Source organism: Mustela nivalis (genome assembly GCF_964662115.1).
Source record: "Mustela nivalis genome assembly, chromosome: 1".
NCBI lineage: Eukaryota > Metazoa > Chordata > Mammalia > Carnivora > Mustelidae > Mustela > Mustela nivalis.
The window spans coordinates 61,220,055-61,244,204 of NC_139020.1; the positions used below are offsets into that span (position 1 = coordinate 61,220,055).

Consider the following 24,150-nt stretch of genomic DNA (forward strand, 5'->3'; position numbering starts at 1 on the left):
GAATCTGTTTATGAATAAAGAACAAAATATATTAGTATGATTGATGATTTTGTTCAAGATTGGTAACTCCTCATTTCTTACTCACTACCACCCTTGATTTGAACAGCAGCCCAAACCTTGCACATCATGGGGGAAAACGGGAGCCGTGAACAGGGAGGACACGTCAGGTATAAAGGGCTGTGATTAATCTTCATTGCCAAGGGCTCGTGAAAGTGGCAGCCGGTCCTGGGGATTGGAATTCCCTACTCCCGAGACTTCCACAGACAATTGTTGATTGTGTCTGTGTACTGTGGAAAGCTTTCGTTTACTGAAGAAATACTTCGGCACTGGCAGGAGGGTGATGGGAATATAATCATTCCAGCTCAGCTTTTCATCTTTAACAACCTGTGTCCTGACACCTGCTGGGTATGGCAGATTTGTGCCTTGTCACCATGTGTGTAATGTGCATGAGAAAACCAGTAACAAGGTTAATGCCACCCTTTCACAGAGAGAGTTTTGTTTGCTCTCGCTTTCTCTGATACTACTCTAATGCTCTTTGCCGATACTCCCACCTTCCTTCCTCCACCCCCACCACCATGTTCCCACCGGATCTCCTGAGAGTCGTTACTCCTCAGCCCATCAGCCAAAGTTAGTGGGTTTCCATGGTTACCAGGCAGCTGGTGTCTAGACACGGAAAGATGCCTTGCAATTGAGCTGCAAATCTAGCTTCTATCTTACACACCCCTATCTTCCCTCCTCCTCTTTCCTCCCATTTCCTCTTTATTTACAGCAGGCATTAATGCTAACACAGGATGGAAGTTCCTTTTGACAGGCCATTAAAGGAAGGAGGGGAAGAGAGAGGGGTAGAAAAGCCAAACTCGCTGTCTTGTCCTATCAGTGAAGTGCAAAAACAACTGAGGTGGCAGACCCTGATCTGACTTCTCTTTCTTCTTCACAAAGGATTTTATTTAATCAAAATATTTTAAATTAGAAAACAGTGCCACTAGTCCATTGGGAGCCATGAGCATCTTTAAGAGCTCGTAAAAGCATTTCAGCGTAGTCTTCAGCTGATGGCCCTGAATTGAGGTAGAACCTTTCACCGTCTCTGGACAATCAATGTAATTTCTCTTTCTCTGATGCTCAGGGGAATCATATATCCCTGGGTATTACCAGATGGAAAACTCTGGAGCGGGAAAGAGCACATACAAGGAAGGGCTTTAACAGCGACACATCAGATCTGGAAGAGTCAAGTTTGATCTTCCCTATTTCTTCTGAGAATGAAAGCTGCTCCTGGTAACTAGGAGCTGGCCTGGCACTCACAGACAGACCTTGATATTCTCCTGTTGAAGTAACCAATTTTATAGAATGCCAATATCAGAGTCTGTGTGATGCCTCAAGACAAAAACAAGACCACAATAATCACGTCTGAACACAGACTAATTAGGGGCATTGTCTAAACCATAAAATGGCCAAATATTTCCCTAGCTGGCTAATGGGAGGGCTGATACCCACCTCATTCCTTCTTTCCTTCTAGAAGATGGAGAAACATCTGTCCAGATGCCCACTCATAAAATGACCCCTGTTTCCTGGGGTCCAATTCAGACCAAAGCTCTGCTTCCTTGAATCCAGCTCCAAACCCCCTAGCACAAGTCCAGATAAATCTCTTCTAACCCTGTCCTACTGTGATGTCTCATGGCTTCCCACTGTCTTTGTTCTCCCTTGGAGCAACATGTCAATAAATCCAACTTCATTCAACTACAGGTGTTCTTGGTAGTCCTTGGCTGGACAGTACTGATAATCCATAGAATTTCTTTCTATATTATAATTTATAGTTTAATTACTTCAGTCAAAAATCTTTTTCTCATTTTCTCCCACATCTTCTGACTATTTTCCGTGCTATCTTTATCCCCAAATTTATTACTACATCTCCCTGAGTTTACCAATTCTCCTTCTAAGATCTCATAATAATCTAACTTAGAAAACAAAATTAACTCCTAATTTATCTTTCCTATCCCTAGTATTTTCTTGCTTTTCTTCTCAACATGAGACCAGATGACCCAGGCTTCTGGATGAGTTTAAAACCTCTCTACCCACATGAAAAAATGTTCAGTGTCACTCAGCATCAGGGAAATACAAATCAAAACCATGATGAGTACCACCTCACACCAATCAGAATGGCGAAGATATACAACTCAGGAAACAACAGATGTTGGCAAGGATGCAGAAAAAGGGGAACCCTCCTACACTGTTGCTGGGAATGCAAGCTTGTGTAGCCACTGTGGAAAACAGTATAGTTTAGAAAATAGAGTATAGAAAATAGAGCTATCCTACAACCCAGCAATTGCACTACTAGGTATTTATCCAAAAGATACAAAAATAGTGATTTGAAGGGGCACGCCCCCTCCCAATGTTAACAGCAGCAATGTCTATAACAACCAGACTATGGAAAGAGCCCAGATGTCCATCAAAACTTGAATTGATAAAGATGTGATATCTATAAGGAGATATTACTCAGCCATCAAAAAGAAGGAAATCCTACCATTGGCAGTGACATAGATGGAACTAAAGGGTGTTATGCTAAGTGAAATAAGTCAGCCAGAGAAAGACAAATACCATATGATTTCACTCATAAGTGGAATTTAAGAAACAAAACAGATGAACTTAGGAGAAGGAAAGGAAAAATAAAATAAGATAAAAACAGAGAAGGAGACAAACCGTAAGAGATTTTAACTATAGGAAGCAAATTCAGGGGATGGGGTAACTGGGTGATAGACATTAAGGAAGGCATTTGGCACTGGGTGTTATATATAACTGATGAATCACTAAATTCTACACCTGAAACTAATAATACACTCTCTGTTAACTAAATTAAATTTAAATATTTTTTTTAAAAGCCTCCGTACTACTCTTTGAAAATTTTGTAACCAGAAGCAGCAGTGATGGCAAGGACATGGGTCAGAGCGCAAACATCGAACATGTTTAAACAAAATTATAGTGAGACTATGACCAAAAAAAATTTTGATTTAGTACATTCTTATTTAAAACAGGAGGAAAGGGGCGCCTGGGTGGCTCAGTGGATAAAGCCTCTGCCTTCGGCTCAGGTCATCATCCCAGGGTCCTGGGATCGAGCCTCATATCGGGCTCTCTGCTCGGCAGGGAGCCTGCCTCTTCCTCTCTCTCTCTCTCCCTGCCTCTCTGCCTACTTGTGATCTGTCTGTCAAATAAATTTTTTAAAAATACAAAATAAAAAAAAAAATAAATAAAACAGGAGGAAAGACATGTCCCCTATTTCAGACTCCATGATGTCAGATAGTTTGTTGGGGCAGGAACCATTTCTTCTCCCTTTCACATTATCATTTGCTGGCTTTAAGTAACGATTTTAGCTACCACTATCAGTGGTAGGGAAGATACTTTCAAGAGGGCCACCTTGGAAACAGAAAGACACTGAGAGATGACTGCATTGGTTCAGACTTTAATATCTCCACTGCCCCCTGGAATGCCAGCCTGGTACACTGCCATATACCCTTCCAGGGCCTCACTAATGACATCACTTACATCATCTGTCTTTCAGGTTGAGTTCTATGCCTGGTTCTGGAATTGATGCCATTCTCATTCCTAGATTAGGTAAATTTAAAAAGCACTATACCTAATTAGCTTAGCATCAAGTCAAGTTTGCCCAAACACCAATAACTGGTCTCCTACTTGGGAACAGTTCCACTAACTAGACTTCTGCTTGGTGTGCTTTACCTAAGTCCCTGTCTCATTCATCTCATTTGTATTCTGGTTCCTTTGAGACTAAGTCTCTGCCATATTCTCATTTATCCTCTTAGAAATCGGAAACTTGTTCTTGGATCCATGATCAGAGGGACCCATTGCTGGCTAGTTAACTTCCCCACATGTTCATGGTCTATCTATACTGGCCTCCAACACTTGTTGAGTACTTTTATTGTTGACCTCCTATTTGACTATTGCTTTTATCTGTATACTTCAAATATTGTGTTACTCTTACCCACATGTACTCCCTTCCATTCCTTACTACTGGCTCCATGTCCAAGCAGTAGTTACATGACTAGTCTCTATTGCCTTTGAGTTTGGCACATTTTTCCCAAAAAAAGTATAAATGCAGTTTTTGTTCTTTTTTTTTCCATTTCACAGTCTTAAGTAGAGAGAAATGTTGCAAGAAAGAACAATCAACAGATATAAATAGGTCCATATAAAGAGAAGATTTTAAGGAATGATAAGGCCAAACTGGTTATATTTGTAGTAATAGTGATTGTGTGATGTCCAATATAGAATGAGATATAGGTTTGGAACCAGGAGTAGATCCAAGGACATAGAGAAATATTTGGCAGCAGAAATTGGAATTTAATGTATATAAGGCTATGTGTTATTAAAATTTTGTTATATGTTTTCAATGATATATAAAGATTAGTAATATGATGGTTATGTTATAAATTCGGCATTTACCTGGTTATGAGGTTAGGGTTGAAGTCATTAGAATGTTTTCTGTTGCAGAGTCTACAGAAAAATGTAGAATTGATTCTTGAATTGCAGTCATGTTAGGGGACAGGGAATAAAAACTAGACCCATCATGGCAAGAGAAAACCTAGGAAACAGCAGAAATAAATCTAGAACACAGTGTTCACTAAAGTTAAGAAAAAATGAATGTTTTAAGAAACAAAAGTGTACCAACAATTAAAGAGATTAGTGTATTTAAGCTGTTGCAGTAGATACTCTACCTCCCAAGATCCTAGTGGTTTGGTGGAGAATAGTTTTCCCTTAGACTTATAGGGAGGAGTAGTCTAGTCAAGTTACAGGTGGGGTGATTTACAACGTGGGTTGTTGTGCAGTCTGTGGAATATAGTCGGTTAGCCGAACAGGATTTGTTTATCTCTGTGTGTAGCTTGTTTCAAAGAGACAAACAGTTCTAATCTCAGCTACTCATGAGACAAAAAAGGGGCAGTTGGAGGGTCTGTGTCTGGCTTTGTTACCAGGTGCAGGCAAAGAGGGTGGGGAAGAACTATGGCCTTATTACAGGTAAACAAGGGAGTCACCCATGCATCTTCTGGGAATCATGAGAAGGTGTGTACAGCATATCATGGGGAGAAGGGTGTTTTGCAGTGGGCCATTTTCTGGATCACAAAAGGGTGGGAAGCCTTCAGAAAACAAAAGGGTGGGGGAATTCCTTAACTGTCACTATATTCCGGAGCATGAATCTCAAAGGTCAACACTGTCAAAAGAAATAGTTGTCAAAAAAAGCTCTAGAGCAATGGTAAATGACAAAAGACCTTATGACTTAGAATATTTTTTTTTAGTGAACTTGAGGAGAGTACTATCAGAAAAATGATAAAGTTAAAGACAGCTTATAGAAAAATAAAAGATGATATGAAGAAATGATAGCATAACTAAAACTTGGTTTTTCATACAGTTTGATCAAGGAGGAAAAAAACAGGTTGGTAAACTTCTCGAACAAGGAGGCTGTTATCTTTTTGTTTTTGGAATGTCTTGTACATTATATATAATGTGCATATGTATATATATTTACATATATATGTATTTTTTGTTCCATGTTACTCTAGAATAGAAAGCTCCATGAAGGGAGGTAGATTTTAGCTGGATATCAGCAATAAGTTACTGTTAAAATTGGAATGGCCTGCTGAAGCAGAGGTTATCCATCTGCTAGGAGTGTTTTAGGGGATTCTTGTATTTAAGGTGAGGCATTGCTAGAGGGTCTCCAAAGCCCCTTTCTACTCAACATTTTCTGTATGTATGTAGTCTGATTACCTTCAGATAAATAGGGTTTTGGAAGAAGGAAGAGAGTAGAAGGTAGAATTTAGACATAAGATGTGCCTTGGAAAATGGCTTTCTTTGAGAAAAACATTGGGTGGAGAAAAGAGAGAAACGCCTTTGGTGGGTTGAGTTTTCAAATGGGAGAATTATATGATGGCAGGACACATGATTGTATATCTATCCCAGGCAAACTGCAGGCTCACTGTGAATCTTCATTCTTTAACTGCTTCTTGTCCCAATGTCCTCAAATAGACAAAGCTATTACATTCTTTGCAACTAAGTAGAGAACTTTCAGCTCTTTGACTAAAGAGAGAAAAATCAGTACACATACAAATATTACTTTTTCGATATAGTTCTGGTTGTGTTCCAGTGAGTGCTATTGATTTTTAAAGCAATTTTTCACTCAAAGGCAGTGCCGTAATTTGACAGGCCCTAGGAAGCCAACACACACAATGAGCGCAAAACAAATTGTCCCAGTAAGGGATGGGGATTGCATTTATTTACCCACATGCAAGCATATAACACAAACACCTTTTATTGGGCTTTCTTGTTATAATAATATTTTAAAAATTAATTTCAAAATTGAGTTAAAACCCTCTCAGTTGGTTTTTTAACACTGCTTTTATTGGGAAGTGAAGGGGGTAATAGGTGAGGGGATGACATGGATTTTCTTTTCCTCTTCAGGACATAGTAATGGTCTTTTACAGGTTCTTAGATATGGCAGCATTTGTAGTAATTTTAGCAATTCTAGATTTTACTGTCTGGTAACTCTTTAGTGATTTAGTTTATGAAACCTACCATAGTTGATGATAACTTTTCAGCCCATATTACTAATTTTAGAGGTCCCCATGTTATTCCTCTCTGCATAGAGTATCTGCTTCGCCCCTCAAAATTGGTACATAATTTATTGAAGTTTGATACAACAGTAATCCTTAGTCCTGGTTCTGAAAATGTCCAGAGTATCTAAAAGTACTTCTGGTAACCTTTAAAGCAATTATATTGAGTTGCCTTTCCTTTCACAAAAGAGAAAAGGAATGGAGGTAGGGAGTGGTGAAGGGAGGTGAGGAAGAAAGGGGGAAGGGGGTAAAAGCAGATTAGGGAGGGGGCGGAGAAATGGATTTATGGAGTGCATTTAGGACCACTGGGGAGAGATGCAAGTTAAAATTTAGCAGCTGAATCCACTCATCCCCAAAGGCTGTGAGAGGTACTATGGTATTATGGCAGGGTCTGAATTCTAATTAGCTGTGTGACTTTGGGCAAGTCACAGAGACTCTCTCCATGGTCACTTTTTGTCAGAGGGAATGAGGGACTGCGATCAGATAACCTCTGAGACCTCCTTCACCTTCCACTATGCTGTAATTTTATGAACAGTTACAAGCTAATGCTATGACAATATATATATAGATTTTGTATTTTTGTCCTGAATTATGTGGCTTATGCACTTGCATTGATAAAGTTAGCAACTGCCATGCCTTTAATTTTCTAAAGTTCTAAAGTATAGTTACAGCCATAAGGGAAAATTAAGCAACAAAGTTAAATAATGGTTTTGCTAATCTCAAGTACCACCCAAACACATCATAGCGAGTCACAGCAAGGCACAAGCTCAATATGACTCATAAAAGTAGTGTTTTTTTTTTTTAAATCTAAATGTCACCTAAGCAATAGATATTCACAAGTAGGAAAAATTTTAGGCAGCTATAGTCATTGTTGGAGTGACTCTGAGAGAACTACAATTATGTCTTGTTTTGGTTCCTGTATTTTAACCCTGGAATCAAATAATCAAATCATTTAATCAAATATTAGATCTTGGAATTTGACAACCTAGGATCCGTTTTTGTTTTTAAAGTCAAATGTTGAAAATATAATCTTTGTAATAGGCATATTACAAATGATTAGTTGAATTTTTATTTTTTAAAAATTTTATTTATTTAAGCAATCTCTACAGCCAACATGGGGCTCAATCTCACGATCCTGAGATCAAGAGTTGCATGCTCTTCTGACTGAGCTAGTCAAGCACCCCTGATTAGCTGAATTTTTAAATGAAAACCGGTATAGCCCAGAAGAGTGTTCATTACATTTCTTAAGGTTTGACAGACACAAATGACTCTACTTGCATAACTGATCACTAGATGAGATCTCTGGTGACTATAAGAGAAATGCCTAAGGAAAAACAAACTTGAAAAGACTGCTACAATGTCTAAGCAACCTGTTTGAATGAAAATGAAAAGCTGTGAGAAAGAAAAGCTGAGAAGTAGACTCAATGAAAAATGACCAACAAATGATAAGCCGGTTTAATTTTTCCCATCTCCTAAGTAGGGATCTAAATAATTAATATCAAATACCTAAGGGTCTGATTTTTTAAAACTTATAAACTTTCTCCAGAATGCAGCAGGAGAAATCATAGATAAACTTCGGTGGGGGAATACTAGGTTAACCATATTTTAACAAGATTCCGTAAAGTACAGTATTTCCTTGCCTAGAATTTTTAAAAGAGAACAGCCCTTCCTACTCCATCTTTACTCTATCCTTCGAAGTCTGCTATAATTCCTTGCTTTAGGAGGTCCAGAAATGAGAGAATGTTGTGCATAGGTAAGAAGAAAAACCCATCAGAACAGTCTCTACACAGCCTCCCCACCAAGGACTTATCGCCCAACATACGCCCTGTCCCCAGATGACCACAAGCCTTCCAGGAAATGAAAAGATCTTTCTCATAATGAAATTTTGAAAAATCTCACTATATCTAATTATATCCTTAAGGTTAAAGGACAAAAAATTTTAGGCTTCTTTCAAGTCTTGGATTTGGTGATCATTACCAAATGAGGAAATTTTTCTGAAAATTGGGTATGATGTCTTGTGCCAGGAGGATTGCCATCCCCTCTGTAAGTTGCCTGCCGGAGGCAAGACTTTCTACACATTGGGGGATGGAGATGACTTAGTTCTTGTTCAAAGCAGTAAACTTTTGCTACAAAATTTATGGAATCAAATGAGCTAAAACCAAAGATAAGGTTATTTCCTTTTGAAATCAATTAGCTGCTATTCTTGGGTATGAAATTAGGAGATTGCTCTGTTTTTAAGCAGAAGCAATAGCAGAGAAGTTCCTGACTTTCGAAACGTTACTATCTAGCAGCCTTGATTCCTTCATCATTCTTCATAGAATCATGGCCTTCAAGTTTGATCAGTTGTCATCTTTGCTGTTGTAATCATTTCGGGACTTTGGCCCTTGATTTCAAAGCCTTTTTTCAAAGAATTATTTTTTTTTTTCCACTCTACCAGCAAAAACTTTATAAGTCCCAGACTTTTCCTTCCCTTTCTTGGGTTATCTGGAAAAAAAAAAAAAAAAATGGATCTGTGTACTAAGATCAGATAAGCATGAATTAGTGAAGAGAGAGAGACGGTAACTTTCATTTCTTAGGCATGTAGGTAAGCAAGGTAGTGACAGAGAGTCTCGTTTGCTCTCATTTAATGCACATCACAAGTCTATGAGAGAGGTATTACTATTATTTCCACTGATGAGAAAATAGAAAAGCCAGGGAAGATGTATATTGAATACCTATATGTGAAACCCCTTAATATACTGCTTGACACACAGTAAACCTTAAACCAATGTTAGTTCCTGTTCAGTCACTAGTAATAATAGTCAACACTTAATGAGCACTTACTGAAATATGACATTCATTGTTAAATACCTTAAATAATTAACCTACTTAAATCTTATAACAACCCTGTAAGATATAACAATACTACCACCAATTACAGACAAGGAAAATGAGGCTAGAGGAGGTGAAGTAACTCACTTAAAGTCAGGGTAAGTGTCAGAGAATTTAAATGCAAATATCTGACTCTACAACCAGATTTCTTATTCACTACTCTACGCCATCATCTAAAAATAGTTATGCTTTTAGTACATATCTATTTTTTACATTTGGGTTTTTTTTTTAACATGAGTCATTTGTTATAAAATTAGAAGATAAACATAAAATTAAAGCTAACAAAAAAAAAAAAGAAGAAGAAGGAGGAGGAGGACGATGGGATAATGCTTTCCTTGGCTCTGAGCCAGGATAATGTTGAGGTTCTTTTTCATAATCCAATGTTTTTGAAATTCAGACAGGCCCCTGCAATTCAAACATTACAGGTCCAGAGTTTTCTGCTTGAGGCAAGACAGGTTTTATCTCCATGTCACAAAGCATTCTTAGGATTTTCCCTTTTTCCATATTTTCTTTCCCCATAAGTATTAAATGTGTATCTTGTGATAAGTATGATACCAAAAGTTGGGGTTAATGTAAAAGAATTGATTCACTAAAACGTATATATGTGCCAGGTACTTTTCTAGGCATGTAGGACTTATTAGTGAATAAAATAAATTAAAAAAAAAATCTCTGCCTGAGGATCATTACAGAGGAACTGGTCTACAGGATCATGAATGACTTTCTTGAGAAGTTAACCTGGATGCTAAAACCTAAAAAAACCAAGAGGGGTGTGGGTTGGTGGGAGTGATCTTCTCTGATGAAGGGAAGTCCTTTATTATTTACTTTGTTTATAATTGTCTGAACATGGTTTTAATAAAAGGTAGACCAACTTAAAAAAAATCTCTGCCTTTGTGAAGTTTAAATTCTAGCAAATGTATCCTTTTCCTTTGAAAAGTTAGTTCGTAGTCAAGAAGACTTTAAGGATACCACAAACTGATATATAATGCAAGCAATATGATTTCTGTATAAATAAAGAGAAGGAACTGACTAATTATGCCTAGGATTGTTTTGGAGGTGGGGAAACAACATTTGAGCTATGTCCTGAGGGGAAATTAAACAGCAAACTTTGATTCAAATCTTGAAGACTTGGCTGTGCACACTGACTGGGATAATTGGCCTGCCTCCCAACTCCAGTCCTTACTTTTTAGCTAAAGGAGTAACTTTGGTCCCATTCTGTAAAATCTGAACCTGAGATGCAACTGTTGTATGAATACTTTGTTGGTGGAAATCTGGAAGGGAGTGAGAAAGAGGAGATACCAAAGGAAGAAGATAGTCAAAGATGTTGGTTCATGAAAAGTGAAGTCTCTACCTGATCCTACAGAGAGCTCTGAAGTACAAACTATACCACAGCCAGACTGTTTTGTCCAAAAACAAGGGCACAGAGTCATAGGGAGCAAACGGGGCATCACCTTTCAGGCACTTCATACCCCTACTCAAGGAAGAAGAGTGGGCCATTGGCAGCCAACACCCCCAGCAGCTGGGAGATGGCAAAGGGGATCTGAGAGGGTCCAAGGAACGTAGGACATCTGGAAGGCCTAAGTAGGGGTGTAGAGATGTAGCAAAAACTTGAATGGCAAGCAAAGGGAGAGATAACGCTGTGAATTTTTTGCTACCACTTTTTGCTTCGGTAGGCCATTTATAAAATCTGAAATAGGCATGGCTTATTTTTTACTTCATTCACTAAAAAAAATCTTGAAATATGAATACAGATGGTCCCTGACTTACGATGATTTGGCTTACAATTTCTTACTTTATAATGGTGTGAAAGTGATACACATTCAGTAGAAACCATACTTTGAAGTTTGATCTTTCCTCAGGCTATCAGTATGTGGTACAATCCTCTCTCGTGATGCTGGGCGGTAGCTGCGATCTGAAGCTCCAGCCAGCCAGGAGATCGCAAGGGTTAACAACAGATACACTTCCCACTACTCTGGACCCACACGGCCGTTCTGTTTTTCACTCTCAGCACAGCATTCAGTAAATTACATGAGATATCCAACAGTTTATTATAAAGTAGGCTTTTTGTGAGATGATTTTGCCCAACTGTAGGCTAGTGTAAATGTTCTGAGCTTTTTTTTGATAGGCAAGGATAATTAAGGATGCTCAATAGGTGAGGTGTATTTAAAGATTTTATTTTTATTTCTTTATTTGACAGACAGAGATCACAAGCAGGCAGAGAGGCAGGCATAGAGAGAGGAAGGGAAGCAGGCTCCCTGCTGAGCAGAGAGCCTGATGCCGGGCTTGATACCAGGACCCTGAGCAGAAGACAGAGGCTTTAACCCACTGAGCCACCCAGGTGGTTAGGTGTATTTAAATACATTTTTTACTTATGATACTTTCTTTTTTAAAATTTATTTATTTTAGAGAGAGAGACAGTACCTACAGGAGTAAGCAGAAGGAGAGGCAGAGGGAGACACTCCCTCCACTGAGCGTGGAACCCTGCTTAGGGCTTGATCCCTGGGACCCAGAGATCATGACCTGAGCCAAAATCAAGAGCTGGCTGCCTAACTGACTGAGCCACCCATGCACACCTGACTTATGATACTCTCAAATTACAGTGGTGTTCTGGGGACACAACCCCATTGTAAGTCAAAAACTGCAATGTAAGATTAGCAAAATGGAAGAGGCATTATTCTTCAATACTCCTGATTTAAAGTTGGTTCTTGAAGACAAATACGACTTTTATTCTGATTAAAGGGAACCTCTTTCATTTTGAAATCAGAGTCCACAAATATATCTTCTTAGTACAATTAAAAAGTCTTACTCTAGATACCCTGCCTTCTTTTATTTTTCCAGTGAGTGTGTCTTAAAAATTTTGTATGCCTTTTGACCACCACTGGTTTTACCAGTGGCCAGATTTTTCACATTAATGTTATCTGCCTGGCCTCTAAGACCATTGAATTTGTAAAGGCTAGAGACACACAACTAAGCCTTTCTCCCAGCTAGGATGCTCCTCACCTGGGATACTATAAAGTGAAAAGGGGCAGAAGAGAGTTGAACTCTTATCAGATGGAATTTTGAACTCCTTAAAAATTATTCAATTTTACAGAAGAGAAAAAAAAACTCCGTTTCTAGGCTAACCTGTTTCTGATCATCACTATTAGGAACACCCAATAGCACAACATCCACCTTTTCATCCCTAACATGGCCCTTCTCCAAATTTCTCAGTGTCAGAGGAGCCATCATTGTTTGTGCTGACTCCCCATCTTCTACTCCTCCCTCCGACTAATGGTCTAACAGAAAAGAGTGTCTCACTGGATCTCCAGATTCAACTGCCAGCTCAGCACATAGTTTAGCTAAGGGGAAGAATGAAGGGGTGAATCTACCTGATGGTTTTGCTAGAGTGAAAATCCCCTCAATTTTTGTTTTCATTTTTAACCTTTAAAAGTTGACGCCTGGGTGGCTCAGTTGGTTAAGCGACTGCCTTCGGCTCAGGTCGTGATCCCGGCGTCCTGGGATGGAGTCCCACATCGGGCTCCTTGCTCAGCGGGGAGCCTGCTTCTCCCTCTGCCTCTGCCTGCCACTCTGTCTGCCTGTGCTCGCTCGCTCTCCCTCTCTCTCTCTGACAAATAAATAAAATCTTAAAAAAAAAAAAAAGTTTTCTCATTCATTGTGAAAATAATGTTAACACTGTTTAATTTTATATATTTATTCCATCTTGTCCCAGAAATGACTAAGGGCAACTATGTGAGCCACATAAATTACAATTAAAAAAAATAAAAATCTTTCTGCATGTTCCTAATGGGGGAAGAAGATAGAGCACTCATTTTGATTGTTTGGCAGACATTTTATAGAGAAAATGTTTAAGAAGATTTCAAAGCCAGTCAACTTGTATGTTCTTTGACGTTTGTTTTAAATTTTTTCAAAAAAGTTTCTGGGGTCATTTTTCTTTCAGGAAAGAAGGATGGAAGGGAGGGAGAGAAGGAAGGAAGGAAGGAAGGAAGGAAAAAGAAAGGAAGGCAGGCTAAAAAAATAACTTTTGCTCCAAATGTAAATGTCTTAGATTCTTTTCCAACCTCTATAACTGAATAGCTATTTAAATAATCAGTCACTTGTATCCTTATTTTCTGATCAGAGTCAAAGACTACAGGAACATTCTAGGGGAGAATTTTCTTAATCTTTTTTCTGGGAAAGAAGTTTTTTATCCTTTTGGGAAATTTTTCCCTCCTCCTGAGATGAGAATGTTAAACTTGATGAGTGTTTTTCACTCGAATCTTACAGCTTGGATTAGAGTCTCAACATACTGCATTCTACCCTTTAAATTTTATAAAGCCTTCTCCAATGCTTTCTTTCAACTTCTAAACAACCTGCAATAAGGTGGGGGAGCCAATATTATTTGTATTTTTTATAGATTAGGGAACTGAGGCAAAGAGAGAAAAAGTAACTTCTCTGAGATCCTGTGGCTTTTTGGTGCAAAGTCAAGGTTGGAATACAAATCAGCTTCATCCTAGGCCTAAACTTTTGAGACACGTAAACATGTGTATGTATGTTTACTGGGACCCCACCATCATGCTGCCTTTGAGTTTTCTCCTTGGTTAAATTTTTGTTTGTTATTTTTTGAAACCCTCAAGTGAATAGTGTTATAAGCAATAGAACTATCCTCTTTTTCATAAAGTGTCAAAAAACAAGAGATGGGGGCATAGGTAATATTTACACCATTCTGCTGGTGTATACTGGCTCTCTGCTTTGAAAGGAATTTAAACTGTGAAATATAGTTTTTAAAAAGTTGTTCAAAATGTGGATGCAAGTGACCACAAAGCCACGATCCTAGGCTCCAGATTGACATCTGGTCCATAGCTCTTGCTCTTAGCGAGACCATGTGAGCAACAAAGGGATGTATGCAAGTTAGCTACAGAATGTTTTTTTTTTAATTACTTTCTTTTGAGCCTTCGAGGTGGTAATGTTTAATATTCAAGAAAAGTGAAAATAAAAAGGGAAAGCAAACACGGCAGCCCAGTGTGATTGGTAGAGTAATTGTGGGCATGGCCCCAGGATGATAGCAGCTTCTATTTAATCAATGTTGACAAGGCTGGGGAGAGCTGGGCAGGTCCCAAGAGATAATGTTTTACTCGGAAATCCACTCAACCTAATTTCAGTAATGTAGGGCTGTGGAGGGGCCTGGATCCGAGCCAGTAAACAGGGCCATTAGAGCTGAGGGTAGGCGATGGCAGCTGGGAACACCGCCATCCCTCTAGCAACTCTGCAGCCTGCAGCCGGCCGCCCGGCTGAGCACGAGGGCAGAGGCGGCCGCATCTGCTCCTGCTGTCTGCTCACCAACAGAACGCAGACGTGCTACTCTCAACCCTTTCGAGGAATGAATGGGCTGCGAAAGTCAAGAGTGTCTTCTAGACTGGATTTTGATAAAGATCAGAAAACCAGTTTGGCATGTCTTTCAAGGACTACTGTGACTTCATCCACGTGGGTCTTCCTTAGTCTTTTAAGGCCACCACCACACTGTTTCAAGTGCATATACAAATGACTTCCCTCTTTCTTGCTGTTTTAATGTGGTCTTGATCTTTCCCAGGAATGGTGGTTACGGATCAAGAATGTGAAAACTGTCAGGGTTTTCCATATTTTGAAACTTAGGTGACTTATTAAAGATACTCCACTTTTTAAATCCAAGAGAAATGATGCCCCTTTGGGCTGAGTTCTTCTTGTCCAGTTACAACTTTCTCCTTTACCACTCCTTCTGCAACAAGCAATACACATGAGAGTAATTACTGTCGTGGAAATATGCTAGTGATTACTAGCATATGAATCTCAGGAAGGTAGAAATTCTTACTTGGTGTTTTCATTGCTGTAGCGCCACTGCTGTATTTGCAACGCGTGGAATGGTGTGTGACACATAGTGAGGCTCGGGACCTTTCACTGAATATATGAATGAATAAAAACATTTTTTTTCTTCCTTTTTTTAGTGTCTCCAACTCTAGAATATTAAGAATACATGACTCTACTATCCGTGATGTAATTTTCCTCTTAACACAGACATGGTAAAATTTATGGAGCTCCCTAATGAACATATCATTTCTAAGAGGTCTTTGGGTCTGAAAAGTAATGGTTTGGGGGCGCCTGGGTGGCTCAGTGGGTTAAGCCTCTGCCTTCAACTCAGGTCATGATCTCAGGGTCCTGGGATCAGGCCCCGCATTGGGCTCTCTGCTCAACAGGGAACCTGCTTCTCCCTCTCTCTCTGCCTGCCTCTCTGCCTACTTGTGATCTCTCTGTCAAATAAATAAATAAAATCTTTTAAAAAAAAAGAGAGTAATGGTTTTGTCAAGGCTAAAATGGCAATGCCAGAGAAGGTTACAGTTCTTTACCAGATGCGAATGTCATCTGTTCAAATTGACTATATGTAATTTTTGAGAATTTAAATAGTTAATATATTTAATATCAATAATCATAAAAAATTTTCCAATTTCATTTTTTTTTTAAAACCACTTTTTCCCCCTTTAGACCAGACTGCTAAAATGCATCATCAATTTTTGGTTTGGGGTTTTTTGTTTGTTTGTTTTGGGGGGGATACATTCTGCCTTACTATAAAACTGAATTTATGGAGTTGATTTCCCTCAGTGAAGACTGATTTGGGGGAAGAAGCCATCGTTAGGTAGAAAATAGTTATGTCTGTTACTGGTCACCTGAAATGCCCGTGATTCCTGTGAATGACCTGTAATTCCTTTAATCTTGTTTTTCCTATAATGTCTTAACCATAGTATTGGGCTTCCATGTTTAATATGAGCAAAAATGCTCTTCAGAGCCAACCCAAAAGAGAGAAACCATTTTCTATTCTTTAACTCTCTGGATTTCAACAATCATGTGAACAACTCCAAGCTTTCCTTATTTGCTAGCCCCGGGCCCATTCACTTCCACTTGCTTGTTCTGTGTCACCCGGTACAATCGTTTGCTTCCGCAGCCTCTTCTCAAGCAGTAACTGTCTCAGAGGGAGGTTGATCCTCTAGATGGGGAATGTGATTATTTACCCTAATTGGATCATGCTAATTGGAGTGACCAGCTGGCCTCAGCCATTCATCTGTCTCTGACACTCACCATGGTGATCAAAGTTTTTGCACAAAATACTAAAGATTACGTATAAACTCATCTCTAGCATTTACAATTATGTAATTAGTGCCAGAGAGTGCCAAGACCAGATTTCATATTGTTGAAGACTAATCAAGATTCTTCCCTGCATTCTGAGCTGCTTTTATTAAGGCCAATTTTTGGACTTTGTAGGCTGCAGGCGTAGGTACCCGTGGACCCCCCACTCTAGTTTCCATTCTGAGCCCACCCATCCTTTTGGGTAAAGATAAGGGTGGTGGAGGCAATCTAAAATAGAAGCTGCCTAGATATCTCTGTCCTAGTTTGAAATTTACTGCTTGCCATTGACAAACAGTCCACCCTTAGGTAAGCTGCTTCATTTCCCGGTACCTCAGCTTCCCCAGCTGTAAAATGGGATGATTAAAGAGCTGCAGTCATTCAATGACATGACACAACTACCTACAGAACTGCTTTGAGTGAGCATATAGTAAGAGCTCAACTATGTTAGCTAAACACTTGATACAATGGGTCAGCAAAGTCATAATTTGCATTTCTTTTCAGGCAGTGAGGCTGTTGAATAGAACATGTATGAAACTGTAGATATGCAAGTGTATGGTCAACATGATTTATTAACTACAGTGACTTGTTTAGAGTTGGTATCGGAAAGAGAAGGAACAAGTTCACAATATCCTGTTCTCCTGGTATTCAGGCTCAAATGGACCCATTTACGCATAGCTCGGATTCTGTTTCCAATAAGTTCCCTTTTGTCCAAAGTTAAAATCTTGCCCAAACTCATACACAGTCTCCCATAAAGTGAATCTAGCTGGAACAGGCCTGTTCTCCACATCTGATTACCATTTCCTTTATTTGGGTATAGGTTTATTTTGGTTTGTTTGTTTCTGTTTTTGTGTAGGTCCTAAAAAATATTATTATGAGTTCTTAGCTTGCCTTACTTTTGTGGTTGTAGAAGATTCTTAGTTTAGATTGTTTCCTTCCTCCATATTTTTCTCCTCATAATTTCCTTCTGGCCTATATAAATTTCTCTGAATCCACTGACTTGACACATTTTATTTCTACCAGCCAGTCATCCCGTCTAACACAAAGATGACCTCTTTTTTTATTATTCAGTAATATCAAGTAAATAAAAATTTTAAAAACCCTCTCATCTCATATAAAATATAATGTATATGTGATTGTATGTATTCAGTTAAATTGAGTTCCATCTAACTGACTGACATGTTCCCTTTTGCAGTCAAATAATTGAACTTCATCAGTTTTAATTTTATGGTTTTTATTTCAAATTTTGGAGCCAATAATTTATTTTTAATCTCAGAAATTTCATAGGTCACTAAAAGCCTGTGGACCCTAGCTACTCGTTTCTAATGCTGAATTGATAAAACTGATTTGATCTTGACCTCCTCTGTCAAGGTGGCCACCCGATAAAATGGGGACACCAAGATTAGTAGAACTTCTAGGTTTTAGTCCTGGGTAGGCTATGAGAAAAACATAGAATTATGGTTTTAGGCAAATACCTGGACTTCTGTTTCCTCACCTATAAAATGAGGATGTTCATTCATTCTGTCATTCAAAAAATGTTTACTGAGAGCCCTTTCTGCACTAGGTTCTGTGCAAACACAGGGGAGTCCAAAGTTGAGCAAAATGATATTGTTGTTAGCCTTGAAGAGTTGTGTGTAGTGACTAGATGTTCTTTGAGACCCTTCTCCCTGCCAGCTCTATGATTATGGATTTTATTGTCTGTTAAAGGTGTATTGTTGAAAGGTTTAAGTGAGAGCAAAAGTATTTGCTGTTTTTTCACCTCTTCTTCTTAACATCTAGAAGAATGTATGACACATTGCAGGTGTTCAAAAACAACTGAACAAGTAAATGAATAAATAATTATATTTCAAATATTTTGAAGATTTGGGAAGAAAGAACATGTAGATATCGAAGCTCTTTTAGTAGCGGGTGGACAACAGCCCTTGCTGTCACCATAAACAGATGGATGCCACTTTTACCCTCTCTCCCAGGCCAGGACAAAGGGTGACAGGAGAAAGTATGGGAATTGAGGAGGATTTAATCTGATTCCACTCGAACAGAGGACAGAAAGCGTGGCTGCTTCTCAGGATTCCTGAATCTTTGTCCTTTTGCTTTCCCTTTTGGAATGTTTCCTTATTCTACAAACAGTACTTCTCACCTTCCCTCTCCTGGTTCTACCTTTCCTCTCAAGTTTTTAAATCTCACTCAAAATGACCTCATAGCTCCAAGTTTTTATTTTAGAAAGAAAAGCTTAAAGTCTTGTCTTCTTCATATAACTGAACCTTCTATATGCTTCTAGCGCACTTTAAATCAATATTCTGTGTTTTCTGAGTTTGGAAGAGGGCATTAAAAACATTGTTCTCTGGGTGGTAAGGATAATGAACCACTTTGGGCATACCTGTGGTATCCAAAGCTTTGGGCAGCGCTGGGGAACAAAGTAAATTCTCTAAAAGAATTCCAAATTGCTATAAATGAACCTCATTGAAATAAACCTGAAAACTTTCTTCCAGCAGAAAATCAGCTGATTCATTAGTGCACCGAAGTTCTGTAATCCGTGGGAAACAATGCTGGTACATAGAGTATTACAAAGATCAGAACTGAGTTAGTCTTCATACAAAAATTTTCCTGGAAAATATGATTGGTATGCCAATAATGTTCAACTTAGAAGGTTATAGCCTTAAAATATCTTTATGAATAATGGTAGGTAGACTTAAAACTGTAATAATTACATTTTGTAAATAATTTATGGTCAATGACAAATCCCCAAAATAAATCAGACTTAAAAACTTTGGTTAAAAAATGAGTCATTATAGGGGCGCCTGAGTGACTCAGTCAGTTAAGCATCATTCTCTTGATTGCGACTCAGGTCATGATTTTAGAGTCCTGGGATTGAGCCCCACGCTGGACTCCCCACTCAGTGGGGAGTCTGCTTGTCTCCCTCTCCCTCTGCCCCTACCCCTCAATTGCATTTTCTCTCTCTCAAATAAATAAATAAATCTTTAAAAAAATGAGTCATTGTAACATTAAAATAATCCATCATAGCTGCTCCCTTATTTAACAGACCAGCCTCATTTGATTCTAAAAATCAAATCTATTTTCAAGGAGGGAAATATTTTCTGCTACTGAAGGATTTAAAAGAATATCGTTAGATGCTTGTTGCAAAGAATGAGTTCCAAAAATGTATTTCCAGTGGTGGTCTTATTTGAATGTGGATGTTGAGCTTTATCTAAATATAAATATATAGCGGAATGATTTGAAAGAGACGTACATTTATATAAACTCTTCTAATGGTCTCCTATAAGGCTCTGATTTCTCTAATCTCAACATTTCTCAGTTTTTAGTAAGGCTGCTTGTGAAGTTGATCGTTGGCCAGCATCTAGCAACTCGGATTTTGAGAGAGTTCTCACCATTCTCTAAGAGTCTTTACTGTGCCTAACTCTTTTTGCAAACAGTGCGGTTTATGCTGGACATTTGTTTTCCTTATGGGAGTCTGGATTTGGTACATGCTAGGTAGAGGGTACCCACATGACCAGCCTCCTGTAAGAACTCAGTATTTTAAGCTCAGGAGAGCTTCCCTAGTGGATGACATTTCATACATGTCACAGTTCATTGCTGGAGGAGTTAAGCACATCCTGGATTATTCCGTAGGGAAAGGATTCTTGGAAGCTTATGCATAGTTTTCTCCAAACTTCACCCCATGCAACTTTTCCCTTTGCTGATTTTGTTTTATATCCTTTACTGTAGCAAGTTATAACATGAATAGGACTATATACTGAATCTTGTCAGTCCTTCTATCAAATTATTGAGCCTGGGGGTAGTCTGAAGGACACCCAACAACGGGGAGTTTAGGTTGCTAACACAGGTGATTATGAAGCAAAGGAATTCTCTTCCTACTAGCTGGCGTATTAGTAAAGTGACTGTAATATGAAATCTGTTGACTGACTCTATCAGGAAACAAGGCAGAAGAGTTAGAAAATTTGCTTCTTTCTTTTTTTTTTTTTAAGACTTTATTTATTTATTTGACAGACAGAGATCACAAGAAGGCAGAGACGCAGGCAAAGAGAGAGGTGGAAGCAGGATTGTGGCTGAGCAGAGAGCCCGATATGGGGCTCAATCCCAGGACTCTGAGATCATGACCTGAGTTGAACGCAGAGGCTTAACCCACTGAGCCACCCAGGCGCCCCCAAAATTTGCTTATTTCCTGAGGAAAAATTATCCTTCAAAAAGACGCAGGCTTCCTTGCTAAGCAAAGCAAGCACCTTGCCTTATGGATAAGTATATTCAGTTGGAATGTTCTTTACTGCAAGAAACTCGAAACTACTATGGTTTAGTTTAGAGGTCAGCTATTTTTCTCATAATAATAATAAGAAGAAGAAGAAGAAGTCTGAGGAAAAGATGTGTAGGAGTGATAGGTCACTCAGTGACAGTATTTTCCCCCATCTTTCTGCCCCATCATCCTTAGTGTATAGTTTTTGTCTTCATGATTATGAGATAGCTGCCACACTACCTGGTGCTGATCAGTATTTGTGTCATCAGGAAGAGCAGAAAATAAAGGGTAACCACATCCTCTGGGATCCTCCCTAAGGAATTCTGTCTTTATATAATTGGCCATCACTGTGTTACATGGACACCCTAGCTTCAGGGGGATCTGGAAATTCAACTATTTTACCTCCCATCCTTTATAACACCACAAATAAGAGGCGAGAGAGTTGGGATGGCTGTCTGTGATCCACAAAAACTCTGTCACAGTTAGCCTGACATTGATGGAGAAGAGATACAAGATTGTTGTCGATTCCTTATTTGAAGAGCCTACATATGGATATCTTGATTGCAAGGCTGAGAGATTAAAGACCACGGGAATTTCTGTTCAGTGGCTCCTTCCCCCAATACATAACTATGTTCCTGAGCTCATCCATACTAGTCACTGAATAGCCTCCTGAAGGTACCATCTTCTGGACTAGGACATTATATTACTGGGGTAACAAAATGTCTTTTTATCTTAAATCTCTTATGAAATGGTATGAAAAGGAGAAATGCATTGCATTATCATATGAACAGATGAGACAAAATACTAACCCCCTCTTCCCCCTCCCCACCTTGTTTTCTTCCTCAGAAGCTGTAGATGAAACCAAACCTAAGGAAAGTGCCCGGCAGGATGAGGGTAAAGGAGAAGAACGTGAGGCGGACCAAGAACATGCCTGAACTTTAAGAAATGGCTTTCCACGTCCCCACCCTCCCCTCTCCTGAGCCCTGTCTCTCCCCACCCTCTTCTCAACTCCACTCTGAAGTTTCCCTTCCTGTCCTGCTCACATCCGTGAGTCTGTCCTCTCCTACCCACTAGCCCTCTTTCTCTCTGTGTGGCAAACATTTAAAAAAAAAAAAAAAAGCAGGAAAGATCCCAAGTCAAACAGTGTGGCTTAAACATTTTTTGTTTCTTGGTGTTGTTATGGCGAGTTTTTGGTAATGATGATCCAATCATTTTGGGAAATTCTTGCACTGTATCCAAGTTTTTTGATCTGGTGCGTGTGGCCCTGTGGGAGTCCACTTTCCTCTCTATCTCTCTCTGTTCCAAGTGTGTGTGCAATGTTCCGTTCATCTGAGGAGTCCAAAATATCGAGTGAATTCAAAACCATTTTTCTTTTTCCTCCTTTAAATGTGATGGAATGAACAAAAAGGAAAAAAATCAAAAACCCAGTTTGTTTTGAAAATAAATAAATAAACAAATAAATAAATAAAGCAAATGTGCCAATTAGCGTAACTTGCGGCTCTAAGGCTCCTTTTTCAATCTGAATATTAATAAATCATGAGAGTAAGCAAACTCCAGTGGCTCTGTGTTTCTGTTCCACCTTCTCATTAGCTGGTTTGACATATTGGTGCCTCACATTTCATCTTCTTTCTGTCCTCCCAGTCTGACATCAATGACCCTGATAACAAAAAGAAGGACGAAGCCTTAGACTCTGGTCAGGATCAATTGCTTTGGTCCTTGATGGGATTGTTGGAGGCTGTGTTAGTTTGCTAGGGCACTATCACTAAGTATCCCAGCCTGGGTAGCCTAATCAGCATAAATTTATTTTCTCACAGTTTGGAGACTGGAAGTCCAAAATCAAGGTCTTGGCAGGGTGGGTTCCTTCTAAGGGTGAGGAGGGAAGAATGTTTCAGGTCTCTCTCCTCAACATATACACAGCGATCTTCTTCCAGTGTCTCTTCGCATCACTAGTGGGTATCTCTATGGGCACATTACCCTTTTTTAAGGACACCAACCTTATTGGATTAGGGCTCACCCTAATGACCTCATTTTAACTTTATTAACCCCTGTCAAGACCCTATCTCCAAATAAGGTCACATGTGCATTGGGGGAGGAGGGGCACAATTCAACCCATAACAGTCACTAAGGTTTGCTTCTACTCAAATCACCCTAGAGTATTTTCATGACTCTGGAGAAGTATCCAGTAGAAGGTTATTCTAGGTTTTGCTAAATTGAAGATTATAGAGACAGATAGAACTCTTTGAAAACTCCTGACTTTTGTTTAGATGAGTTATTTTAATCCAAGTATTGACATAGCACATTGTATCTTTTTCAGCTTTAATAAGTTAATACTTCTGCTCCCAAGGCAGCTGCCATATTCTCGATCATTTATAATCATTGTTCCTGCAGTGGTGATATTATATAAAGAAAAGGTATACATTTAGCACATCCATCCTTTCCAAATCTCCTAGTTTCCGTTTTCTAAGCACTCTCTATCAGAAGGTAAACAGTTCTCATGAGAAACAGCAATGTTCCTAAATCTTGAAGTGTCTGTTGCTATTCTTTTTCCCTCTAAATTTCCCAAATCAATCTCAGAGCAAACTCCTAACAAGTCCTACCTGGCCTTGACCCTGAGTCTTCTCATAGACAGTCATGGCCAGTGGACTCCCTTAAGCTTCCTATACTTATTTACACATAGAAATCCCTGACAAGGAAAAGAAAATTGTGTTAAAGCCTTTACAATAATGGAGAGCATGGAAATAAATGATTTTAGGAGGAACAACCTACACCCTGGTAACTTTACTCAGCTCTGTGTGGAGCTGGAACCTATTTGAAGAAAGCTGATGTCACATAAGGGTTGAGTCCTCACTGGATCAAGGGGTCTTTTTTTGTCACTGATAATGAGTGAAATTTTCACTGGGAGAAGCAGCCACACAGAAAAAGGTCAAAAAGCATATCCTAACAACTTAAGAGCTTTTTTTTTTTACTTCATTCTGAGTTGGTGTGATTTCCACAGAAGACTTTGGAGCAAGAACCTGGGACTCAATCTCATTAAGGTCTCAACAGGTGTGAGATTATAAAGTGTTGGAGAAGGTCATCCATTGGTTGGAGTCATATTGGCAGTATATTACTGAGGCATTCTCTTTTACCTTCAAATTGTTTTGGTAGGATAAATACTTTCAGTTCTTCCTCAAATCTATACTTAAAAGTAACATCCTTGTGACTTAGCATGGTTCAACTTCCTTTTCAAAGCATAATTTTAAAATTCTTCCCCTGAATCCATGGTCACCCTGCATTTTAAGTCTATACTAATATACACTGTTT

At 39.0% G+C, this 24,150-nt stretch overlaps 1 protein-coding gene across 1 annotated transcript in view; it reads left to right on the plus strand.

Annotated features, from left to right (window-relative positions):
* GAP43 (growth associated protein 43) overlaps window positions 1-22,398 on the plus strand; it is a 96,726-nt gene extending 74,328 nt beyond the window's left edge. Inside the window, exon 3 of the mRNA XM_082744867.1 lies at window positions 21,694-22,398. Within this exon, the coding sequence (XP_082600993.1) occupies window positions 21,694-21,782 (89 nt within the window). The 3' untranslated portion in view covers window positions 21,783-22,398. The remainder of the gene's footprint in view (window positions 1-21,693) is intronic.
* Window positions 22,399-24,150: the final 1,752 nt, after the last annotated feature.